The sequence below is a fragment of the Lissotriton vulgaris genome, chromosome 6 (assembly GCF_964263255.1).
Source record: "Lissotriton vulgaris chromosome 6, aLisVul1.2, whole genome shotgun sequence".
NCBI lineage: Eukaryota > Metazoa > Chordata > Amphibia > Caudata > Salamandridae > Lissotriton > Lissotriton vulgaris.
In genome coordinates, this window is record NC_141694.1 from 1,409,140,238 (window position 1) to 1,409,163,008 (window position 22,771).

General features: G+C 48.2%; 1 protein-coding gene across 2 annotated transcripts in view; it reads left to right on the top strand.

The window, feature by feature from the left end:
- The window catches only part of ARFGEF3 (ARFGEF family member 3), a 475,184-nt gene that overhangs the window by 302,417 nt on the left and 149,996 nt on the right, over nt 1-22,771 (top strand). For both annotated transcript variants that reach the window (XM_086927524.1, XM_086927525.1), the window contains 2 exons: nt 1,696-1,806; nt 21,880-22,030. In XM_086927524.1, coding sequence (XP_086783650.1) covers nt 1,696-1,806; nt 21,880-22,030 — 262 coding nt within the window. The remainder of the gene's footprint in view (nt 1-1,695; nt 1,807-21,879; nt 22,031-22,771) is intronic.

Consider the following 22,771-nt stretch of genomic DNA (forward strand, 5'->3'; position numbering starts at 1 on the left):
AATATGTTTTGAGTGGAGCAATGAAAAGAAGATCACATCATCAGAGCAATGAATCTATTTGTTTGGAAGAATGTCAATCAATGAGCTGAGAGTGCGGCAACAATGTACTAGAGAAGACGATGGTGTAATGCTAAGCTTTTCTATCTATTGCATGCGTCACTTGCATTCAACTGGATACCTCATCGGGTTCAGCACCATACTGGCGACTCTCTCAGCACTTAGCAACTACTCTATGGTGCAATATGGTGTACAAATAGTCACTCACTATTGTGAGTGACTATTTGTGGACACATATTTGGCACATATTTGGCACATATGATGGATTGTGCCAAATGCGTTTAGTGTTAGCCCCCTTTCTAAAGGTTTGAGTGCCCTCCATCACAGTCCCAACCAGATTAATATGTTATGCTAATTAACACATTCACTAGGATTAGTGGCTGATCAGTTAGGAACTGAATGAATAATACGTTCTCCTCCATCAAGTCCTACACGATCCAAGGATACAAAGAAATATGAATGTACTTATGTGTGTGTAAGGACAGTTGTATTTCTCCTGCTCTTGCTTTTAAATAATATAGACATATGTGTGCAGGTAGTGTGTAACATTCTACAAGGTATTTCTGTTTCCTATGCTGAACATCTACAATTCTTGGATCATAAACATTCATCAAGTCCAAAATGTTTTTTAAATCAACCTGTATTTATCCTCGATTGTTTTGTATGGCTTGCGCCATGGTTGTCATTTTTATATTATGTTGAATTCTTTGATCTATCTTTGTGCAGATCTAAAATCAGCACAGGACATATGTATTTGCATAGATCGTTCACTCATTGGCGTAGGCAGAGGAAAGTGTTTGCCTGTGAACTGAAGAAGAGTTTGTGTTCTTTGCCCTTACGAAAATTCCTTTTCAACATGCATGGACAAATACTGCTGTTTAGATAAAGTGCTCTAAAAGATGGAGGGTTCCATGTTTAACATTCTATATAAATATAGGTATAGTGTCACACTTGGAGTGCTTGTACATATTTATGCTTAAGATACAATTCTTTCAGGGGTTAAAATTCTCCTAGTTAAGTATAACTTATCTGGCTTCTGTTCTTTTATAGATTTACATGCTCTAATTATTTTCCATTGTTAGACTGGGAATCTTCTGTAGTCAAATTCCTCCAATAGTTTTTATCTTTACTTCAGTTGCATTTAAATAGTTGTTCAATATATGTAGCCTATCAAACTCATTTTAAGACCTGACCGCTGGCCAGTAAAGCAGAGAGACGCATAGTTTCACTTTATCCAATGCTCAACTGCATCGGCTCAGATGTACTACTTTTTTAATTGAGTAGACTGTACAGAGTAGGGGAAGCGTCCTATCGGTATTGTTGTCACACGTAATATCTACACGAGATGAGCCTTGTACAGATAATACTGCATTAAAAGAATTCCCTCCGAGAATAATTGCTCAGTTTATACTGCTGCATAGATGAATTTTATCCAGCAATAAAATTGATCCATGTATACTGCAGTCTTTAGTACTTTCTTACAAGCCGCTTAGTACTGTGTGCGATGGTAAGGATGGTTTTAGCTTGGTAAATCCTAGACCTGGTGATGGAAGTTTAGTTTTTTTATTTTGTTGTGGAGTAGTAAAGTTAAGAAAAGAAGAAAAAGTCACCTAAAATGAAATTTGTTAATTTTCTCAGGTGTTGCGGCCAACTGCGCCTCAGCGCTTGCTCAGATGGCTGCTGCATCCTGTGTCCAGGAAGAAAAAGAAGACAAAGAAACTCAGGAACCCAGTGATGCTATAGCTCAAGGTAACATATTCACTGAACAACCTGGCTTTGACTTACAACTACTCTTCAGAAAGACTCTGAGAGCAGAGATTAATGCTCTTAATTTTAACAGACGCTGCTTTATTTTTCCATATCAGATGTTTTCTTTTACTGTTTTACAATTAAATAGTTATCTTTTTGGTTATATTTTGTGATTTTGGATTTTTGGTGAACACCTATGTTTATCCAAAACTATGTAATACTTGTTTGCCAAAATTGTAGACTGGACACGTTTTTCCTCTAGAACAGATTCTGTCTGATTGACTTTCATCTATGTCATGGCGCTCCACCGTTATCCGCTGTGGGTACCATGCAAGTGGTGTTGGGACCAGAACCGTTTTGGTAGCCGTTTAAAAGACCTTTGTGTGCCTAGTATCAAAGAAGCAGGTGTATGGGTACACCTGTTCCCCTGACTTACTCCGTGTGATCTGTCCCTGCTTTTTTCTGAATCATGCTTTTTTTTCTCAATCTTGATTTTATTCTTCTTTCAGCTGTCATAGATCATGATTCAACCCGGGTGTTAAGCCATGTTCCTCATGTTACTGGGTGTTTGCAGCAATTGTCTCATATAGTCTCTGCATGGATTAAAGTTATCCAATGCTTGTATGTATGCATGTACATACACTGTGCGCTACCTTAGATATGAGGTCTCTCTAGAGCAGCCTGGCCAGCTTTCAGAGTAACCCTTATCCTAACCAAGGAGAGGTTAAATTTCATCAACAGGAAGAAAAGCCTTTATGTACACCTGCTATGTGATCACTTGCGTTGGCTGTACATACACGGTCTAAATAACCCAGACAGAAAGTACCTGATTAAATAACCATAGGCTGGGTCCCTACAAAGCTCAAACTTTCTATTTAGCCAGATATTCTATTACAGTTTTGGATCAAGTTTCACTCTTTGTGCACAAAAGGCATAAGAAACCGAGGCTCCAAAAAGCACCAGCATTACCTAAGACTGCTACTACAGTTGACCTCCACTCATGCATTGCTAGGCTCCTGCACTTTGTGTACCACCTCCTCAAGATTTAATTGCTTCAGAGTTTGCATCTAGTTTTTCCCCTCACTGGGAATGTTGATTCCGCATGGGAACAGTTCTGAGTCATTTGGCCCATCATGTCAGAAATAGTGGATCTACAATAGGCTCTGTCTGCCTTCCTTTCCCTCTGCATAAGGCTGATGACTCTAACATGCTGATGTTCTTCTTGCTTTGTGAGCTATGCTGAAAGCTAAGAAAACTGCTCCTGCTCTTTTGGGACCAACTCCTCCACAAATCGGACTGCCCTCCCATAAGTTCCCTGCACCAGAGGTTAGGTCCTCTAGACACCAATGTCTTTGTCTCTCCCAGTAAACTTTGTGCCAGTCAATCTGGCCTTTCCTGGTTCATTCCCAAAAACCCCAGTAGGACCATGAAGGGGCATAGCTTCCCAAAAAGAGGCCACTCTTGGAGAACCACCAGACTGACTGATGCACTAATACTGAGGTCTTTACCAGTGAGTCTGATGACTTCACTGAACTAAGTCACACTTACCAAATACTAGCCAATGCCCTTAAGGCACTGTCCATTTAGACACGGGCTCCCTATTCAAAATGAGTGTATTTATGTGAGTGTTTGCACGTTAGCACCTCTAATGAAAGATGTATTTGCCATTAAGCCCCAGTCCTCAAGCATACTCAAGATGTCTAGAAGACACAGTTTAAATTTTCTTGACAACAAATATTGGGTACTCAAATATAGCTCCATTTGTGTCTATGTGAATTTCCCTCACCTCCCTCACCTCCCATGCTTCTCTTTATAACATACACTGCTCTCCCACATGGACAAGTATGCAAAATGTTTGAATTACCACTTACTGGAAAGCATTGTCAAGTGGGCATAGTGTTTCCAGGCTCTTTTAGGGATACAGACTCTGGGTCATAGTGTTCAATATGCCAAGCTAAGCAGCGCTCTCTGAAGTTACAGCTAGCAGAATTCTAGGATCAGGTGTTTGAACATTTATTCTCTGCCATTTCTGGCACAGCCATCTGTAGAACATTGATCTTAGTTCTCAATCAATTTTAGGCCACCCCTTCTCAATACAGTAGCCACTCCGGATTCATATAGATTTGAATGTACAGCCTCACTGCGGGGATCTCTCCTGCAGTGGTACATGGGAAAACACAGCCTCATCCCTCCACATAAATGCAGTATGAATGAAATCAGTTTAGGTCCAAAATCCATCCTTCCAGTTTCACAACCTCAATAGTAGTACCACAGCCCTCTTCCACTTAACAAAGCAGTAGAAACTTCAGTGGGCTTGCAGTTGGATTTTTGGGAATGGGTAATCACAAGGGGCATGTTTGTGCTGGTCATGCACATTACATTACAGCCACCACTTCTTAAGGGCATTGTCTCAGCAGGTATCTTAACATCTCCCACTCGTGAGATTTCCACCAAGAGGTGTTCAGTTAAATCATGATTAGGTTCAACCATCTTTGCTATCCACCAGAACCAGGTGCAAGAGCTAACACTAGACTGGAGACTTTTTCTCAGACCCCTATGATTTTGAGAGTCTTCCAGAAATAAGAAACATTCTTGGAATCCATTATTTAGGAACCCTCCTCTAAGCCAAGACAGGTCTGGTTTTCCAGTCACCTTTACCTCCATCAGTGGAACACATCTGCCTCCCCCAGTGAAGGGAACTCCTGTTCACAGTGGTAGGAAGGCTCCTGCACCTCTTCCTGCCATCACTCAGTTTGGGTGATTGAGCTGAGTAGCTAGGTTGTGCCCTCCTCAGCTTTTCTCCAAAGACCTTAGACATCTTTTTGACTTCCAGAAGGTCCTCTACCAGAGCATATCCTATTTCTGTTTTTGGGCTTTACTAAAAAATATGAGCCTTTTCACTTGCTCAGTGCCCTCTTTTTCTCTAGATATCTAATGGATTGAGGTGTTGCATTGTATTGTATTGTATATGGTTTTTATATAGCGCATGCTGTCACCCTGCGGGTATCCTGGCGCTTTAGATTTTAGACCGTCAACCACAAGTGAAAAAAGAGGTGAGCACGAAGATACACTAGCAAGGCGGGAAGAGCCAGGTTTTCAAGCTGCCTCTGAATCTCAGGAGGGACTCACTCAGTCTGATACTCAAAGGAAGTTCATTCCACAGGCGCGCCACGACCACCCGGAAGGTCCGGCCACCCATCCTGGACCGCTTGAATCTTGGGACTTCCAGCAGGCCAGCTCCCGCCGAGCGGAGCTGTCTCTGTGGCCGGTACCATGAGAAACATTCTTGCAGTGGGACTGGGCCTAGGTCGTGTGTCGCTTTAAATACCAGGCACAAAGACTTAAACAGTACCCTCTCTTTGACCGGCAACCAGTGCAGGTCCCGTAAAGCTTGGGTTGATGAAGCACTGCGCTTCCTCTTCAGAGACAGTTTGGCCGCTGCAGACTGGACTCTCTGCAACCTCTCGATAACAAACTGAGGAGCCCCCAGATATAGAGAGTTGCAATAGTCCAGCCTGCTCAGCACAATGCTTCTCACCACCGGTGAGCGCTTGTCGTCTGGTAGGATCGGGAGGAGTCGACGCAGCATCCGTAGGAGACCGAAGCATATGCTGGCTGTCCTGTTGGCCTGTGACTACATTTGTAGGTTTTTGTCGAGCAAGACCCCCAGGTTTCTTAGTGTGTCAGACGGGGCCACTGACTTCTCCTCCGGAGTGAGCCTGAACTCCCTCGGTAGGTGCTTGGTTAACCCTGCTGGAGCGCAGTACAGCACCTCTGTTTTATCCTTGTTGAACTGCAGGGAGTTCTTCCGGAGCCAGCTGGCTGTGTGGCGCATACATTCTTGGAATGTGCCCATTGATCCTGCATTTTTCCCTTCTAAGGAGAAAGCCAACTGCGTATCATCTGCATAATTGACCACCTCTACCCCAAATGATTTAATGAGGGGGAGGAGAGGCTGCAGATATACGTTGAATAGGATGGGGCTAATGGCCGACCCCTGTGGGACCCGTGGACTATTGGCATCCTGTGGGCGGAGAAGGGTGCCAGTGTGACCACCTGCTGTTGCCCTGTAAGGTAGGACCGCAGTCACTGTAGTGCGCATCCCCGCACCCCCATTCTCTCCAGTCTTCCTAGCAGGATAGTGTGGTTTACCGTGTCAAATGCGGCCGACATTTTGAGAAGCACTAGCACCATGACATTCCCGCTGTTCAAGTGGACTCTGACCCCTTCCATGTGGTCCTACAAGAACAGGCAAGGAGACTCCTTCTCCACCACCAGTAAAGTATTCATGGCATCTGACACCCCTGTTACACCCATTTCCTCTTTTTAAGCAGTCTCTGGTCTCTTGCAAATGAAAAATAGTTCTGGCCAGCTGATGCTCTTGGAACACTTCCTACTTATAATCATTGCAGCTAACTCTACAAGAGAGCTTCAACCCCTATTGGCTTATGTACTCTTTGTTCCATCAGGACATAGTGGTACTAAGGATTCCACCCACTTCCCTTTTTCTTCCAAAGTTATTAAATCCATTTCACCTCAGCAAAGAGATATTCTTCCCTGCATATGTCCTGCGTTTTCATGGTTCCTTTGCTTAGATGATGCTGCACAATCTTGATAACTGGAGTGCCTTACTTTTTTTCTTGGATAGACCCTTATCTCTCCGGTTTACTGGCTTACTATACATGACTTTTCTGGACAACTGTGACATAAAGGCATTTGCTAAGGCCCCCATGGTCAGGTGGATTATATCCTTTATTTTCTACTGCTATCTTCTGCATTTTCAGGCCATCCATTCTGTGTTCTAGTGTGCTCAAGCGGAGTTAAGGCAAGACCAGTGGCATCCCACAGGTGTATACCTGTCAAAGAAATAAGAAGATTGTACATATTGGCTATTCCACATGTTCAGTGGTCATTGGGCACGATTTCGCTATTACGCTCCGTTCAAACTGTTAGAGACCAGTGGTGATTTGCGGTATATAAAATAAAATAACATAACATAACTGTTTGCTTAGATCTAAGTTGACCAACTCTGCTCTCTCCCCCTCCTACTCTATTCTTTTTGCTTTGGGATCTACTCACAGCCTGAAAATAGGAGCGGACCAGGAGATAAGAGTTGAGTATTGTTATCTGTTTGGTGTCTCTTTTACTTTTAGACTCTCTCGTTATTGACAGCACCCTGCCAACCACTGGCTGGAATGTATACCGCTAAATTACTTTATAGGCCTCGCCTGAAAAAGCTTATACACTGTCACTTTCAAGATCTTTTGTTAACTTAAGGGGGGCTTAGAACCAGCCTTTCGTTGACTTTCACATCACTCTCCTATCCTGGCTTCTCATTGGTAATGGCGTGCCAGATTCACTTTCTTTTCGTGTGTTCGCCCTTTCCCTGTAGCAGAGACTAAGTACTGAATAATCTCTTTATCGATGTCCGCCCAAGCATTAAATTGGAATTTTTTCCTAAAAAAGAGTGACGATCTTAACTTGTTCTGGCACATCTTCAAGCACAGTATCATAATGGGGACGGGTCTCCCATTGTCAAGGACAAGTGAATCACAACTATTTGGCTGTATTATCCAAGGATTGCAAAGGATCGGGACCCATTAGCCCCTAGTTCTTGATTGCAATTCAAAAGTTGTATGCCACGCTTATTTGCTGCCATAATGTATTTATTTATTTTTTACACAAGCAAAAAAAAAGCGATGGCAAAGCCAATAGGTCTCACCTGTGTGAGATCAACTGGCTTTATCAATGTCTTTGGTCATGTTGTACAGCAGCTCGGCAGCTGTGAAACATGGCTGAAAGTAAAGAAAAACAAGCATTTTCAATGCAATAGGTCTCGCGTTTGTGAGATTTTAAGCTACTGGCATTGTAAATGATAATGCCTTTTATTCATGTGTTTAAAAACCAACACAAGTATGAAAGCCGTTGTTATTTATAATGGCAGTAGCTCAAACTCCCGCAAATGAAAGACTACTTTAATGGTGTCCGCGTGCCCCTTTCTTTAGACTGCTCACCGTATTCAGGTTATAGTGAGCAACGTCTAAAGAAAGGGACGCTGTCAACGTTAAAGTGAAAGCGCGGTAAGGGACGCTTTCACCCAAAAATAAATAAACAAAAGTTCTGTAGCGCGGCCGCTAAAGATAAAGTGGACCGTGTTGGAAAATTAAATAAATAAAAAAGCATGTCCGCTAAAGTGAAAGCGGAGCACGCTGCAAATTAATTAAACAAACGCGGCCGCTATAGTTAAAGCAGACCCGCTGCCATTACTATTAGAAATATAAAAGTGGGCTGCACGCTGCCTTGTAGGAAAGCATGTTGTGTGTGAAATTGTGGAAGATCATTAAAGAAAAAAGTTCTCACAGACTAGATGAAGCAGACCGTGTAACAACACAAGTAAAAAGTCCAGTTCTTATGGCAGGTTACAAATGCAGGAGAGACTACTAAGCTTATTTACCAATCAAAAGCAACTATATCAAAAGGACAGTAACAGGAGCCAATTGAAAAGATGGGTGGGAAATGGGCGGAGCTTCTATTCCATACCTCACTAAGGCATACCTCACAGAGCAGCACATGCGCTGCCAGGCTCGACCTAAAAACGATATTGAAAAGGCTCCCTACTAGGCTCTATATTCATGTGCTTAACTTAGCATGCTGTGCTGTTTTATCCAAGACCTGTTATAATGCAATTAGTGTTGTAGCATGTTTAAAAATACTACACAACCTGTGATCTCCACACGTGATAAAAGAAAACATTTCCCATTTCCTACCCATTTCCGCAAATAGACAATTTACAAAACGAGCTGATAACGTATGGATTGAAGTTCTTGTTACTGAACGTAATGCACTCGTATTAAGATCAGGTGACTGAAAGACTATGTAAATATCATTAATATTTCCAGAATTTGACCTTCAGGTTAGAATTCTTTTCAGCTCACGCCTTAACCCACCGAGCTGCCTTAGCCATATACTAAAGCACAAACACCAGATGCTGCCTCTGTGCAGAATATGACAACTGGAATAATGATTTTATTGAGAAACGTGTGAACGAAGTACACAACGGTCGCAATATCCAGTTAAAGTAAAAGGCAGTGTCAAAACAGACACACAAAGAGAGAGATCCAATGTATGTGTGGTGAGGTGGAGGAGAGCACAATCGTGGTGTGACGAAGAGGAAGGGAAGGAGATGAAAAGTGGAAGAGATGCATATGTACATTTTTAGGGTGAGAAGGGAGCACACCCTAAAGTCGATGGTGATGTAGAATAAGAGGGTTTTTTTTGCACAAAGAGAGAGAAAAAAAAGAAACGGTTAGAGAGTGCATTTGCCCTGCCCCGTTGATTGCAAACAGTTACATTTTCACTCATACGAAGTTGAAAACTAAGAGTGGGGACGACCGTTTGTTTTCAGATGTATGTCCATCATGTTTCTTTCTGTTTTTCCTCCCCAAACCTTCATTCCTTAGTTTGTTTCCCCTTTTTCCCTCTCTTGTTCACTCTTTCATTTTTTTCCTTTTAAGGTTTAGAATTGGTGGTCTCAGCGCTATACAAGAATACGACGTAACTTAGTACATTCATGTGCAAAAACCTAGGACAGGGAGACAAGTTATCTCTTAGCCGACAGAGCAGTAGTACAAACAAACAATGTAGTCAACAGAGGAACATCTCTCATGGACACCCTGCAGAGAGCCACAGGACAAGAGGGACGAGGGCACCTAACACCAACTCATTGCAAACAGAACAACTCATCATATCAACTTCTGGGGACGCCTTAGTGCACATCCCCCTCAACATCTTTGCTGGTGTGGACACAAAAGACCACAGACAGAATGTCCACATCCATTGCCTATTCTCACTTAATGCAGTTGGAGACACCACAATCATGTTGTTCCGATTATTGTTGACACACCCTATTTTTCTGATAAAACCAGGTCTCAGAGACCCCTTATTCCTTTTATGGAATTCAGCAGGTGTTGGTACCATCTGACATCCTAATATGCTTATATTGGCTCTATTCCGACCAACGTAAGCAGCCCTATAATAATTGAACATCAAATGCACGCTGCTGGCACCCATATCCTCATTAGCATTTCAAAATGCATGGAAATTTGAGATCTTCCTGCTCACCTTTGGGAGCCAACATCACCTCTGGTTTAGGGCTTGTTTCTTGGATATGCTCTTAACCTCTTCCATGCTCATGACGAGCTCAGCTCGTAATGAGGCACGGTTGAGCTGCACTCATGACGAGCTGAGCTCGGCACGGCGGTTGGAACGTTTGCACGCGGGGATAATTTCCCTGCTGTGCTGAACGTTCCAAAAAGGGTGTGGCTCTGACGTCATGACTGCAGCTGCACTGTGCCTCATGACGAGCCGAGCTCTTCACAAGCAGAGCGGTGCCGCGCGCGGCCCCCTTCCCCCCCGCAACACCCCGCAGCGAAGGTGTTAAAAGCCAAGTTAGTAAATATCCTGGAGCGGTTGTCCATCCTGTGAGTTAGTTCCATCGGCCCTTCTGCCCAGCCAGGTTGGAAGACATCTTCTGGTGAAGCAAAGGGTCTAAACTCTCGATGATTTTGTATCATCAGGTGACTTGTATTAGTTGGACCAGTCTACATCCTCCGCTGCTGTGTTCAGGAAGTTCCACGGAGCAGCGGCAATGCTATACAAAAAAAAAAAATACAATACAAAATAAAAAAAAATAGAGAGAGAGAGAGAACTGTTTGTTGACATGCAGTGGTAGATCGTGAACATGCTTCGTTATCCCCGCTGGGACTTCCACAAGAACATAACCTCTCTACCCTCATGGAAGAACAAAGGCCTGTTTATTTATTTCTTTTTTCACAACTGACCCTACAGTGCAGAGGAATCTAAAATAGACGTGCGCAGAAACCCATAGGGATCTCCGGGCTCTGCGAGGCTCGGGAGCCTTGGCGCTAAGCCTGGACCTTCTGCGGAATCCTCAAAGCCGCAGATCTGTAATTTCTTTACATTACCCCACTACAGGCTGACGCTTTATTGCTCCCCCATCGCACAGCATAAGCCATTAAAAGGAAGAGAAAATTAATAACACCATCCCAAGATGCAAGGAGGTCGCAGGGGGAGGGGTGGGAGGGTTGGGTTAAAAAAAGAGCTAGGCTTCTGTTGTCACTAAAAAAATGAGACATGCAACGGAATAAGAGTGCTGTGCACGTGGGTCACAGTGGAGAGAGTTTCCTTCCAGCTCCTTGGTGTTATCTTCAGCCAAATGCCGGATTTCTCTGTGCCTTCGTTTCGAAGCTGCACACACAGGCCAATCCGCTTCACTCAAGTCAATCAGGTATTTGTTATATAGCAAACTTTAGTCGCACCTGTGACATATCTTGCGGTACCTAGCGCATGTGACGAGAAGACATGAAGAGATCAGCCGACAAGAAGCCCCTTACAGCCGAAGAGCTAGTAACCTGGAAGTCCATTTTCTCTGTTACTTGCCCATCAGAGTTCAGACAAAGATTAAAGTCATGAGATATATACATCTCAAGTCATTGTTAACAAGGGGCCGTCAATTCGCCAAAAGTTAACAGGGACTGTTCAGATTCACGAAAGACAACCTCAAAACATGAATAAACTCACCTGTGAAAGCCTTTGCCTGCCCCCCAAGCCCGCCAGGCGAGATTATATATCCCTCGCTCTTCTATTAACGAACAATGTTGAGACCGCCGTGAGCCAAAGAGACGCCGTGCGCGTGCACAGCTCCTGTCCGGGCTGGTACGGCAAACAGGAGACAGGGAGGGAACAAAGATGGCTCTCTTCCAATTAAATGCAAAAACCACAGTTGATGGACAGAATGCAGAACAATGTCATACATTCACCCCAGTACAGAGATCTGGGCCTAAATCTATTGTTTTTTTGCACTCCACACCACCCCTGTTCAGACATGGCCATATGCAAATGAGTCTGACCCCGTGCCTCATGGGAACAGTCCAGCCCGAACTGCCAAGCCATGCCTTCCCTGGACCGGAAACAAGCTTCCGAGGACCGGTTTCTGGCATTCCAGTTGCCTTCAGCCTGGCTTGCTTGAATCCAGTGGTGTGGAGTGCATGGGACTCACGTCTGAGCATACCCATCCCACTCTGGGTGACAAATGCAAAAACCACAGTTGATGGACAGAATGCAGAACAATGTCATACATTCACCCCAGTACAGAGATCTGGGCCTAAATCTATTGTTTTTTTGCACTCCACACCACCCCAGTTCAGACATGGCCATATGCAAATCAGTCTGACCCTGAGCCTCATGGGAACAGTCCAGCCCGAACTGCCAAGCCATGCCTTCACTGGACCGGAAACAAGCTTCCGAGGACTGGTTTATGGCTATCAGCCGTCTTCAGCCAGGATAGCTTGACTCCAGTGGTGTGGAGAGCATGGGACTCACGTCTGAGCATACCATCCCACTCGGGGTGATAAATGCAAAAACAATAATTGATGGACAGAATGCAGAACAATGTCATACATTCACCCCAGTAAAGAGATCTGGGCCTAAATCCATAGTTTTTTTGCAATCCACACCACCACAGTTCAGACATGGCCTCATGCCAGAAACCGGTCCTCAGAAGCTTGTGTCCAGTTCAGGGAAGGCATGGCTTGGCAGTTCGGGCTGAACTGTTCCCATGAGGCACAGGGTCAGACTGATTTGCATATGGACATATCTGAAAGAGACACGTTAGTGATAGATTCCTTACCTTAGAATATCCCCAGGCGTCAGACTGGATCCGGAAACTTTTGTGCAGCAGTACCCTTGCGCGTCGGTAGGCGTCATCTGCGGCTCGGCGTCTGTCGTCGGCGTCGTGGGCGCTGTGATGACGTCGTCGGAGTACTTAGACGCCGCCTCCGCGTGCTGTCGTCAGTTCTTCTTTTTTCCGCGCCAGCGAGCGCAGATCTGGAAAGAGCAGTTACCCAAGTCAATTTTTGACTAACTTTTTGGATCAATTTTTGATCATTTCTCGTAGTCTAACGACTCCGATCGGTGCCTTAGGGATGCCCGGATTCAAGCACTGTGAGGAGTGCGACCGCACGATGTCGGTCACGGACCCTCACTGCCTGTGCCTAATCCCCGACTGTCGGGCCCTCTCGAGGAAAGCCAGGCGGGAGCGGTCCCGCAGGCGGCTCGAACTCCGGCAGTCGACCCCACGCTGAGTGAGGTCCCGGTCCCATGGGAGGTCGAGGGACAGGTCGCGGGGACGGAGCCGTCACAGCTCCAGGAGTCGGCACCACTCCTCCGGGTCGAAGTCGTCAGGTAAGAAGCACAAGAAGTCGAAGAGACGTCATCGCTCTTCTGACTCCCCCAGACGCTCGCGCGATGCAGCCGGGGGTTCGGGTGACACCGCCCACGCGGGCGTCTCGTCCCGCCCCACACCCTCCGGTCCCTGGGCAGGATGCGACGCCGGAGGAGATTGAGCGCTTCCTCATGGCCATGAGGTCCCTTTCTCCTCCGACGGGTTCCGCAGCGCCTTCGGGCCCAGCGGACCCGTCTAGGGGCCCTAGCGGGTCGGGGGCTTCGACCCCGATGCCGCCGGCGCCTTCGGGCCCGGCGCCGCAGGGCCCCACGATCCCGACACCGCCAGCGCCTTTGGGCCTGGCGCCGCAAGGAACAGCGGCTCCGGCGCTGCCGGCGCCTTCGGGCCTGGTGCCGCGGGACGCCGCTGGCCCTTCCTCGGGCTCTGGATCGTCACCGGTGGACCTTACGACCCCCCCCGGCGTCGGTCCGTCAGGTGTCACCTCCGGCGCCGTCCTTGGGCGGCGCCGCCCCCGACACCTCCTTTACTTAGGTTCCGACGTCGGAGCGGCGCTGCTGGGCGCCACACCCGACGCCGTTTGGAAATTTCCACTTCTACGAACCGAACCCATTCAATTACAACCCTGAGTCTCAGGAGATGGGTGAAGAGGAGGATTGGGAGGGGTCTGAGGACCCTCTGACCAAGGAGTGTCAGTCTCATGAGGACTGGGCAGGAGACCTTGGGGAGGCCAGTGGCCTGGACAACTCTCCAGACACTGGTTTTGTCTCTCCTCCTACCGTGGCTTCGAAAGAAGGGGGCTACCTATGGTGTGGTGTTGACGAGGGCTGCCAAGGCCTTGGGCCTTGTGCTCCCCGTCTCGGCCGTGAGGACTAACCTCCTCACAGAGGTCCTTAAACCGCAGTCATGCTCGGCTGAGCCTCTGCTGCCCTTTAATGAGGCCTTGACCGACGTTCTTTTGGGCACTTGGTCCAGGCCCGCTACGGGTTCGCCCGTAGATAGGAACGTGGCCAGACGCCACCGCCCGGCTCTGGGCGACCCATGTTTCCTGTCCTCCCACCCCACCCCCAAGAGTCTGGTCATCCAGGCCTCTAATTCCCAGACCGCATTCCCGACGGCTCCGCCGGACAGGGAATCCAAGAGGTATGAGAATTATGGTAAAAAGATATTCTCCTCCCTTAGTTTGGGACTGCGGTCTTCCAACACCACATGCCTCTTGGGGACGCTAAACCCACTCTCTGTGGGAGATGGTGGCGGAGGTGCTGCCAGAGTGGCCGTTGGAGGTACGGGCCAAACTCGGCCAAGCCCTTGTGGAGGGCCGAGATGCAGCCAAGTATTCGATCAGGTGTGGGCTGGATACCACCGACTCGCTAGGCAGAGCGATGGCTACGACGGTGGCGGTGAGACGCCACGCCTGGCTGAGATCCGCCAATTTTTCGGCAGATGTCCAGAACACTCTGATGGACATGCCGTTCGATGGCCGTCGCCTCTTTGGTGACAAGGCAGACCACGCGCTTGAGCGCTTTAAGGACTCCAGGGCTACGGCCAAGTCCTTGGGCCTCTCGGCCCCGCGCCAGCAAACTGGTGCCTTTCGCTCCTTTCGTGGCCAAGGAAGGGGTGTCCCCACACGTGCCGCCAGCCACTCGCCGCAGACTTCCATCCAGCGCGGCGGCGGCCATGGAAACCGCCGTGGAGGCGGTTGGGGAAACAGGCGAGGTCAGTCCACACCTTCCCCCGCAGCATCCGCCTCTAAACCCTCCTAGGTCCGTGCTTTTCGGCCCATGTGACGCCAGTGGGAGGCAGGGTTCGCCATCACCATCATCTCACTGGCGCACTGTCACTTCGGACAGGTGGGTGCTGCAGATCGTCCGAAGGGGCTACTCCCTCCCCTTCGAGACGACTCCTCAAGCCATGCCACCGCAACACTACTGCGTATCGGGGATCACTTGCGGCTCCTGCAGGAGGAAGTTTCGGCCCTCTTGGCCAAGGGGGCCATCGAGCGCGTTCCTGGGCCAGAAGTAGGACGTGGTTGCTACTCCCACTACTTTCTGGTACCCAAGAAGGGCAAAGGGGGCCTACGCCCTTTCTTGGATCTGAGGAACGTCAACGGCTTCCTCGGAAGGAGAAGTTCCAAATGCTGACTCTGGTCTTAGCTGCCCTAGACCCAGGAGACTGGATGGTAGCGTTGGACTTGCAGGACGCGTATTTCCACATCCCGGTCCTCCCGGCCCATCGGCGTTACCTGCGGTTCACGGTAGGCCACGAGCACTTTCAGTTTACCATGCTCCCCTTCGGCCTTACCATCACCCCACGGGTGTTCACGAAGGTGATGGCGGTGGTCGTAGCTCATCTGCGCAGGATGGGGGTCTCAGCCTTCCCCTACCTCGACGACTGGTTGTTGAAGGCGGGCTCGCCCCAGACAGTCGTCAGCCACCTCCAGACTACGGCTGATCTCCTGCACCAGCTGGGGTTCTCCATCAATGTGCCGAAGTCACACCTGTGTCCCTCTCAGAAGCTCCTTTTCATCGGAGCGGTTCTCGACTCGGCACAGTTTCGGGTTTACCCGCCCGAACAGCGGGTTCGGGATATACAGGCCCTAATTCCAATCTTCCGGCCTTTATCCAGGGTTTCGGTCAGGTTGACGCTGCGGCTTCTGGGGCTGATGGCCTCCTGCATCCTTCTGGTGCATCACGCACGGTGGCGGATGCGGGCTCTGCAGTGGGACCTGAAGTTTCAGTGGGCCCAGCATCAGGGCAACCTGTCCGACCATGTCCTGATCTCGGAGGGCACTGCGAGACAGCTGCAGTGGTGGCTCACGGACCTCGACTGGATCAGCGGCAGATCCCTCTCCCTTCCCCAACCGGAGCACGTAGTTGTGACGGACGCGTCCCTCCAGGGCTGGGGAGGCCACATGGGAGAGGCGGAGATCAGAGGCCTCTGGTCTCCGGAGTCCCGGCTCCATATCAACCTTTTGAGCTGCGGGCGATTCGTCTGGCACTGAAGGCATTCCTCCCGTCTGTCCAAGGGAGTGTAGTGCAGGTGTTCACGGACAACACCACCGCCATGTGGTACTGCAACAAACAAGGCGGGGTGGGGTCGTGGACCCTTTGCCAGGAGGCTCTGCGCGTCTGGCAATGGCTGGAACATCAGGGCGTGACTCTGATGGCTCAACACCTGGCAGGTACTCTGAACTCCAGGGCGGACAAACTCAGCCGCCGGTGCATGATGGATCACGAATGGCGTCTGAACTCGGACGTGGCGCAAGGTCTCTTTCTGCAGTGGGGAGAGCCTTGGTTAGATCTATTCGCCACCGAAGAGAACGCGCAATGTCATCAGTTCTGCGCGTTGGAATTTCCAAAGGCGGCACTCGCTCGGAGACGCTTTTCGTCGCGAGTGGAGTTGCGGTCTGTTGTACGCCTTTCCGCCTATACCACTTATGCCCAGAGTGCTTAAGAAGATCAAGCGCGACCGGGCACAAGTCATCCTTGTGGCTCCGGACTGGGCACGAAGGTACTGGTATCCCGAGCTACTCGGTATGTCAATCGATCTCCCGGTTCGTCTGCCACTTCAGGAGGACCTTCTGTCGCAGCAGCAGGGGACGGTCCTCCACCCGAACCTGTCCAGTCTCCACCTCCATGCTTGGAGATTGAGCGGCAACAGTTGAGGCCATTTGACTTGCCTCCTGAAGTCTGTAACATCATTCTGGCAGCAGGCGTCCCTCCACAAAGTCGGTATACGCCTGCAGGTGGAACAGATTTGTGGCATGGTGCACAGCAAAGGCTGTGGATCCCCTTAATGCCCCTCTTTCTGAGGTTCTCCTCTTTCTTCTTTCTCTTGCCCAGCAGGGCTCTGCTCTGGGCACTATCAAGGGCTATCTTTCAGCTCTTTCAGCCTTTCTGAGGCTGCCTGATCAACCTTCTTTGTTCAAGTCCCCTATAGTTAATCGTTTTCTGAAGGGCATCACACACACGTTCCCTCCTGTTCCCTTAGTGATGCCTCAGTGGGACTTGAACCTGGTTCTTACATTCCTGATGTGCGCTCCCTTTGAGCCACTTCACAACTGTCCTCTTCGCCTTCTCTCCTTGAAGACTGCCTTCCTGGTTGCCATCACCTCTGCCAGGAGAGTGAGTGAGCTCCAGGCTCTATCTTGTAAGTCTCCTTTCCTTTGTCCATCCGGTCAAAGTTGTGTTACAGAAAAGGCCCTCCTTTCTACCCAAGGTAGTCACGGCCTTCCCCATTGGGCAATCCATCACCTTGCCCACCTTCTTTCCGCCTCCGCATCCCTCGAGAGAGGAAGAGAGGCTCCTCCGTCTGGACCCAAAACGTGCGCTCTCATTTTATTTGAATCGCACACAACAGTTCCGGGTGGACCAACTCTTTGTTGGGTACGAGGGCTCTAAGAATGGGAAAGCGGTGCACAAGCAGACCATCTCTCGGTGGATCATCTTGTGTATCTAGGCGTGTTACTCATTGGCTAAGAAGGAACCCCCTGTGGGGCTGAGAGCTCATTCCAATCGAGTCACAGCAACTACAACTGCCTTGGGCCGAGGTGTGCCCTTGCAGGACATTTGCCAGGCGGCTACGTGGGCCTCGTTGCACACGTTCGCACAACATTATTGCCTGGACAGTCAAGTCCGGAGGGATGGCTACTTTGGCCGTTCCGTCCTCCTGGACTTTCTGGTGTGATTATTGGTTCGCAGACCCACCACCACGGGGTTGGTATTGCTGGGGTATCTATTCTAAGGTAAGGAATCTATCTCTAACGTGTCTCTTTCAGATGCACAAGTTACTACTTGTGTTACCATATAAGTTAGTGATAGATTCCTTACCGACCCACCCATCCTCCCCGTTCTGCGAACCGATAGCTAGGGTTAAGGTCATCCCCTTTCAGGGCCCTAGTTTCATGGCACCAGTGTTGGTTTTTGGCATAGCTCTGTGTTTCTGGCGCGGAAAAGCTGTGTCTAAGAACTGACGTCAGCACGCGGAGGCGGCGTCTAAGTACTCCGACGACGTCTTCACGGCGCCCACGACGCCGACGACTGACGCGGAGCCGCAGATGACACCTACCGACGCGCAAGGGTAGTGCTACGCAAAAGTTTCCGGATCCAGTCTGACGCCTGGGGATATTCTAAGGTAAGGAATCTATCACTAACTAATGTCTCTTACAGATATATCGTTACACAAGTATTAACTTGTGCGTCTGAACTGGGGTGGTGTGGAGTGCAAAAAAACGATGGATTTAGGCCCAGATCTCTGTACTGGGGTGAATGTATGACATTGTTCTGCATTCTGTCCATCACCTGTGGTTTTTGCATTTATCACCCCGAGTGGGATGGGTATGCTCAGACGTGAGTCCCATGCACTCCACACCACTGGATTCAAGCAAGCCGGGCTGAAGACGGCTGGAATGCCAGAAACCGGTCCTCGGAAGCTTGTTTCCGGACCAGGGAAGGCATGGCTTGGCAGTTCGGGCTGGACTGTTCTCATGAGGCACAGGGTCAGACTGACTTGCATATGGCCATGTCTGAATTGGGGTGGTGTGGAGTGCAAAAAAACGATGTATTTAGGCCTAGATCTCTGTACTGGGTTGAATGTATGACATTGTTCTGCATTCTGTCCATTCCAGAAACCGGTCCTCGAAAGTTTGTTTCCGGTCCAGGGAAGGCATGGCTTGCAGTTCGGGCTGGACTGTTCCCATGAGGCACAGGGTCAGACTGGTTTGCATATGGCCATGTCTGAACTGGGGTGGTGTGGAGCGCAAAAAAACGATGGATTTAGGCCCAGATCTCTGTACTGGGGTGAATGTATGACATTGTTCTGCATTCTGTCCATCACCTGTGGTTTTTGCATCTCTTCCAATTAAAAGCACGCATTTTTAACGCACGCCAATCAGAAGCATGGGGGGAGCTTCCACCCCGCTTCCGAAGCAAAACCGACAACAATAATCTCACAAGCGAGCAACGCATGCGCTGCGTCGCTAGGCGAGACCTAAAAAGTGCAATGACTTAGTCACCACTGACCGCGTCATATTCCTTTTTTCCTTCTTTACTTTCAGCCATGCTGCATACCACTGGCACTGCTGTACAACATAGCTAAACAAAACCTTGACAAAGCCGATGGTTCTCACAGAGGCTATTGGCTTTGCCAGTGCTTGTTCAGACTTGACAACTTTGAAACATTTTCACTATGCGGCTAGGAGATAAAGGATTGACAGGTGTGGGCTTGAAGGGGGGAGAGAGTTTTATGTTTCTGTCACCACTCCTCCAATGCCCCAAAATACAAAGAAAAGTCTTTGAAAGTAACTTCCGGTGTCATGGAGAGGCTGCAACATCAGTTATACTTTCAGTTGTGCATAGTTTCCTCACATGAGTTTAAAACCTACTCTGATCAGGGATTTCCAGCTCACCTTGTGATGTGGGCTCTTCAGTGAGTGACCTGGTGACATATGGTGGCAAAGTGTAAGATGGTAGGTCTGCTTTTTTGAAAGAGTGAAACTTGTGAGTTTGAGCACTTCTACATTGGAATTGACAATCGATTGCATATACCCATGTGCGTGGTACAGGCTCAGAATCTTTGTTGAGTAGATTTAGAAGCAATTTCTGCTCTTGCCACTGGATGGTACCTTGCCCACAATTTGATAATAAAAGTAGAGAAAGAAAGAGAGAAGGCCACACTTTATTTCATTAATTTTTGTTTGTGTGATTTTATATAGTGCAGAATATGCCCAGAAGCAGCAGACCGCTTTACAAAAGAGCCAAAACAGATCAGTAACAAGTGGACAAATTAAATGATTACCCTAGAAAGAGTGAATGACAAGGTACCCCTCATGAGGGGAAAATGCACATAAAAATATAGAATGAAGAACAGGTACTATTAACCAATGGCGTATGCTACTATGTAAGATTCATCAATAAACAGTGCATGGATAGGATAAGGTGCACCCAAAGGAGCCGTGGAGTTTGGGTAGTTAACAGAAGTTTTGTTCGAATAGGAGAGCTTTGAGTATCTTTTTGAAGACGCTGTGACAGGTAGCTCTGAGGGAGGGCATTTCAGATTCTTGAGGCACTTTCAGAGAGTGATTTGGACATGTAACGCTCCCTTTCGAAGGTGAAAGGTTCAAGAAGAAAGGACTGAGCACTCCTTGAATCTCAAATACTGCCTGAAATGTTCAGTTTCTCCGTTAGGTGCGAGGGTGAAGAGGAGTGAAGTGCTTGGCGTGTGATGCAGGCACTTTTAAATTGGGCTCTCCCCTCCATGGGAAGTCACTGAAGAGAGAGTCGAGTAGGGATGATGTGATCAAATTTGTTGTGATCTGTTACAAAGCGTGCTGCAGCATGAGCACGGCTCTGAGCAGTCTTAGATGGATTTGGGGATGCCTGATAGGAGATCGATTCCATAGTCAAGTCTTAATAGGACAAGCGCCTGGACAGCTGAGTTTAGGTCCTGCCTTGGGATGAGGTGCCTGATTCTTCCAGGCATCCTTAGCTGGAGCTAAGCACTCTTGGCAGTGGATGATATATCACTTCGGAGGGTCAGATGTTGGCAGAGGATGGATTACAGAGATGAATGCTGAGATAAATAAGACCCCTTTATTCAGACAGTGGTTCCACCTTGCCTGTTGAGTCCGGAGCACGTGTGTCTCCTCAGCAGTCACAAATACTCTTACCTACCATGTCAAACTGCCCTCCGATGAGTTGTACCCCAAGATTCCTTAGCAAAATCCTGGATTGTAAGCAGATGCTGCTACTGTCCTGTGCTCGAACACATTTTCTTCCTTTCACATAAGTCTCCCCATACCCAAGCTCACATCATCAACTCAACTGTGGTAGCTCTTGGCTGGTTTTGTATTCTGTTTATTGTTCTGCATGCAATAGCCTTTTGAGCTCGGTTTTATGTCAATCAATTCTCTAAGGGTCTCATTAGGATGTTGGGGGGACCACCATCAACAAGCTGTCAGTGGCGGTTCCACAGATATCTATGTCATTGGTCCGACCGCCACATTACGATTCCGGTGGTCGGAGCGAGGTAGGCAGGGAGATAAGAGCACCACCTCCGACAAGCTCATGGAGCCCCCGGATTCCTAATCCCTACAGTGGGGCAGTGCCTGCACCGGCACCACAGTAGGGATTAGGATATCCCTTTCCGACTGCCTGTTTATGGCTGTCTCACCGTCATGAATAGGCAGCCGGAAAGAGACCTTGGGGGCTTCTAGCAGGGCCCCCATGGGCCTCCACTATGGGCCCGGGGTGCACATGGGGTGCCCCCCCAAACATCCATGCACCACGTAGTGCCTGGCACACGCTGCATGGATTTTTGCCAACATGTCTTTATCTATTGCGGCTTGTGTTGCGTGTGTTTTCCAGGCTGCAGCACCAGCCGCAATAGAAAAGGGCTTGTTTCCAACTGCCTACATGGTGGTCGCATTGTAATATTTAGGGTAGAACAGCCAACTACTAGTCGGGTGGTTACTATCCTGCAACGATGGCGGTCGGACGCTTGTCTGCCCACCATCGTAATAAAGCCCTAACTAACACAAAAATAAATGTTTGAATTTCTGGAGCTGAAATGTTAAATGTAACGTTTATCCTGTTGTTGGTGCTTAGAAACTTCTTTTCTCACGAGGGAATGATTATTTAATTCAGTGCTAGTGCATTTAATAGACGATTTTGGACGGTGCCCTAGCTTCAAATTTAAAAAATAATGGTGTGAAATATCGTAGTCGTGGTTCCTGTTTCCAGCTAATGCAAATCTGAGGCCACCTGCCAGAAATGCACGGTGTAAGAGTGATTTTGTTTTTTCGGCTTTCCTTTCAGTGAAACAGAAGGTAGAACAGAAGCTGGAGCAGATGGGGAAGACACCAGGTGTGCGGTTACACACAGCGCACGTGCTGTGCATGGACGCCATCTTGAATGTGGGGCTCGAGATGGGAAGCCACAATCAGGACTGCTGGCCCCATGTTTTCAGGTACAAGCGCTGCACTTTAGAAGTGTGACGGACTAGCTGCTAGAGGAGCGAATGGTATAGATACATCATGTAGTATTCTATGTAAATTGGCTGATGGAAAATGTCATAACTTTAACACCTGCACATCCATATCACTGTATTGCCGCGCTTGAAACATATCCTTCAGGTGCATGCTTGTAGGAGTAAAGTTCATGCTTTTGGCAGTAGGCCTACGGAACAATGAAGTTTTGGATTTTTTAAAGCAACTTGCTTGGCTTTGTCAAGTCTGGTTTTCCAATCTACCTCCTTTAATGAGAACACATCTGTCAGAGAAGGGTTCTTTGGTCCATGGATGGAGGAGAGAGCCCTGCACCCTTCCCTACAAATGCTCAACTTGAACTCCAAGTTCCTAACTGGCATTCGATGATAGTTAGGGTAATCTGTGATGGACTGTCCGAAAAAGGAGGCTTCATTAACAGGGATGATGAAGAGTGACATTCAGTTTCAGTGGTTGAATGAGTTCAAGAAGGTGTTTCATTTGATCAAGGGAGATAGTTGTTGGATGCCATCACCAAGCCAATTTTATGTCATGAGGCACTCGATTTTAACTACAGATACCAACACGACAGTGGTAGGTGCAATCCTGACTCAAGTGGTGGACAGACAGGCTTGTGCTTTGAGACCTGAAGATGTGAATTACTATATGCTTGAAAGAAGTCATTCGTCAGTGGTTGGGCTATTGAACATTACTGGGTAGTCCAG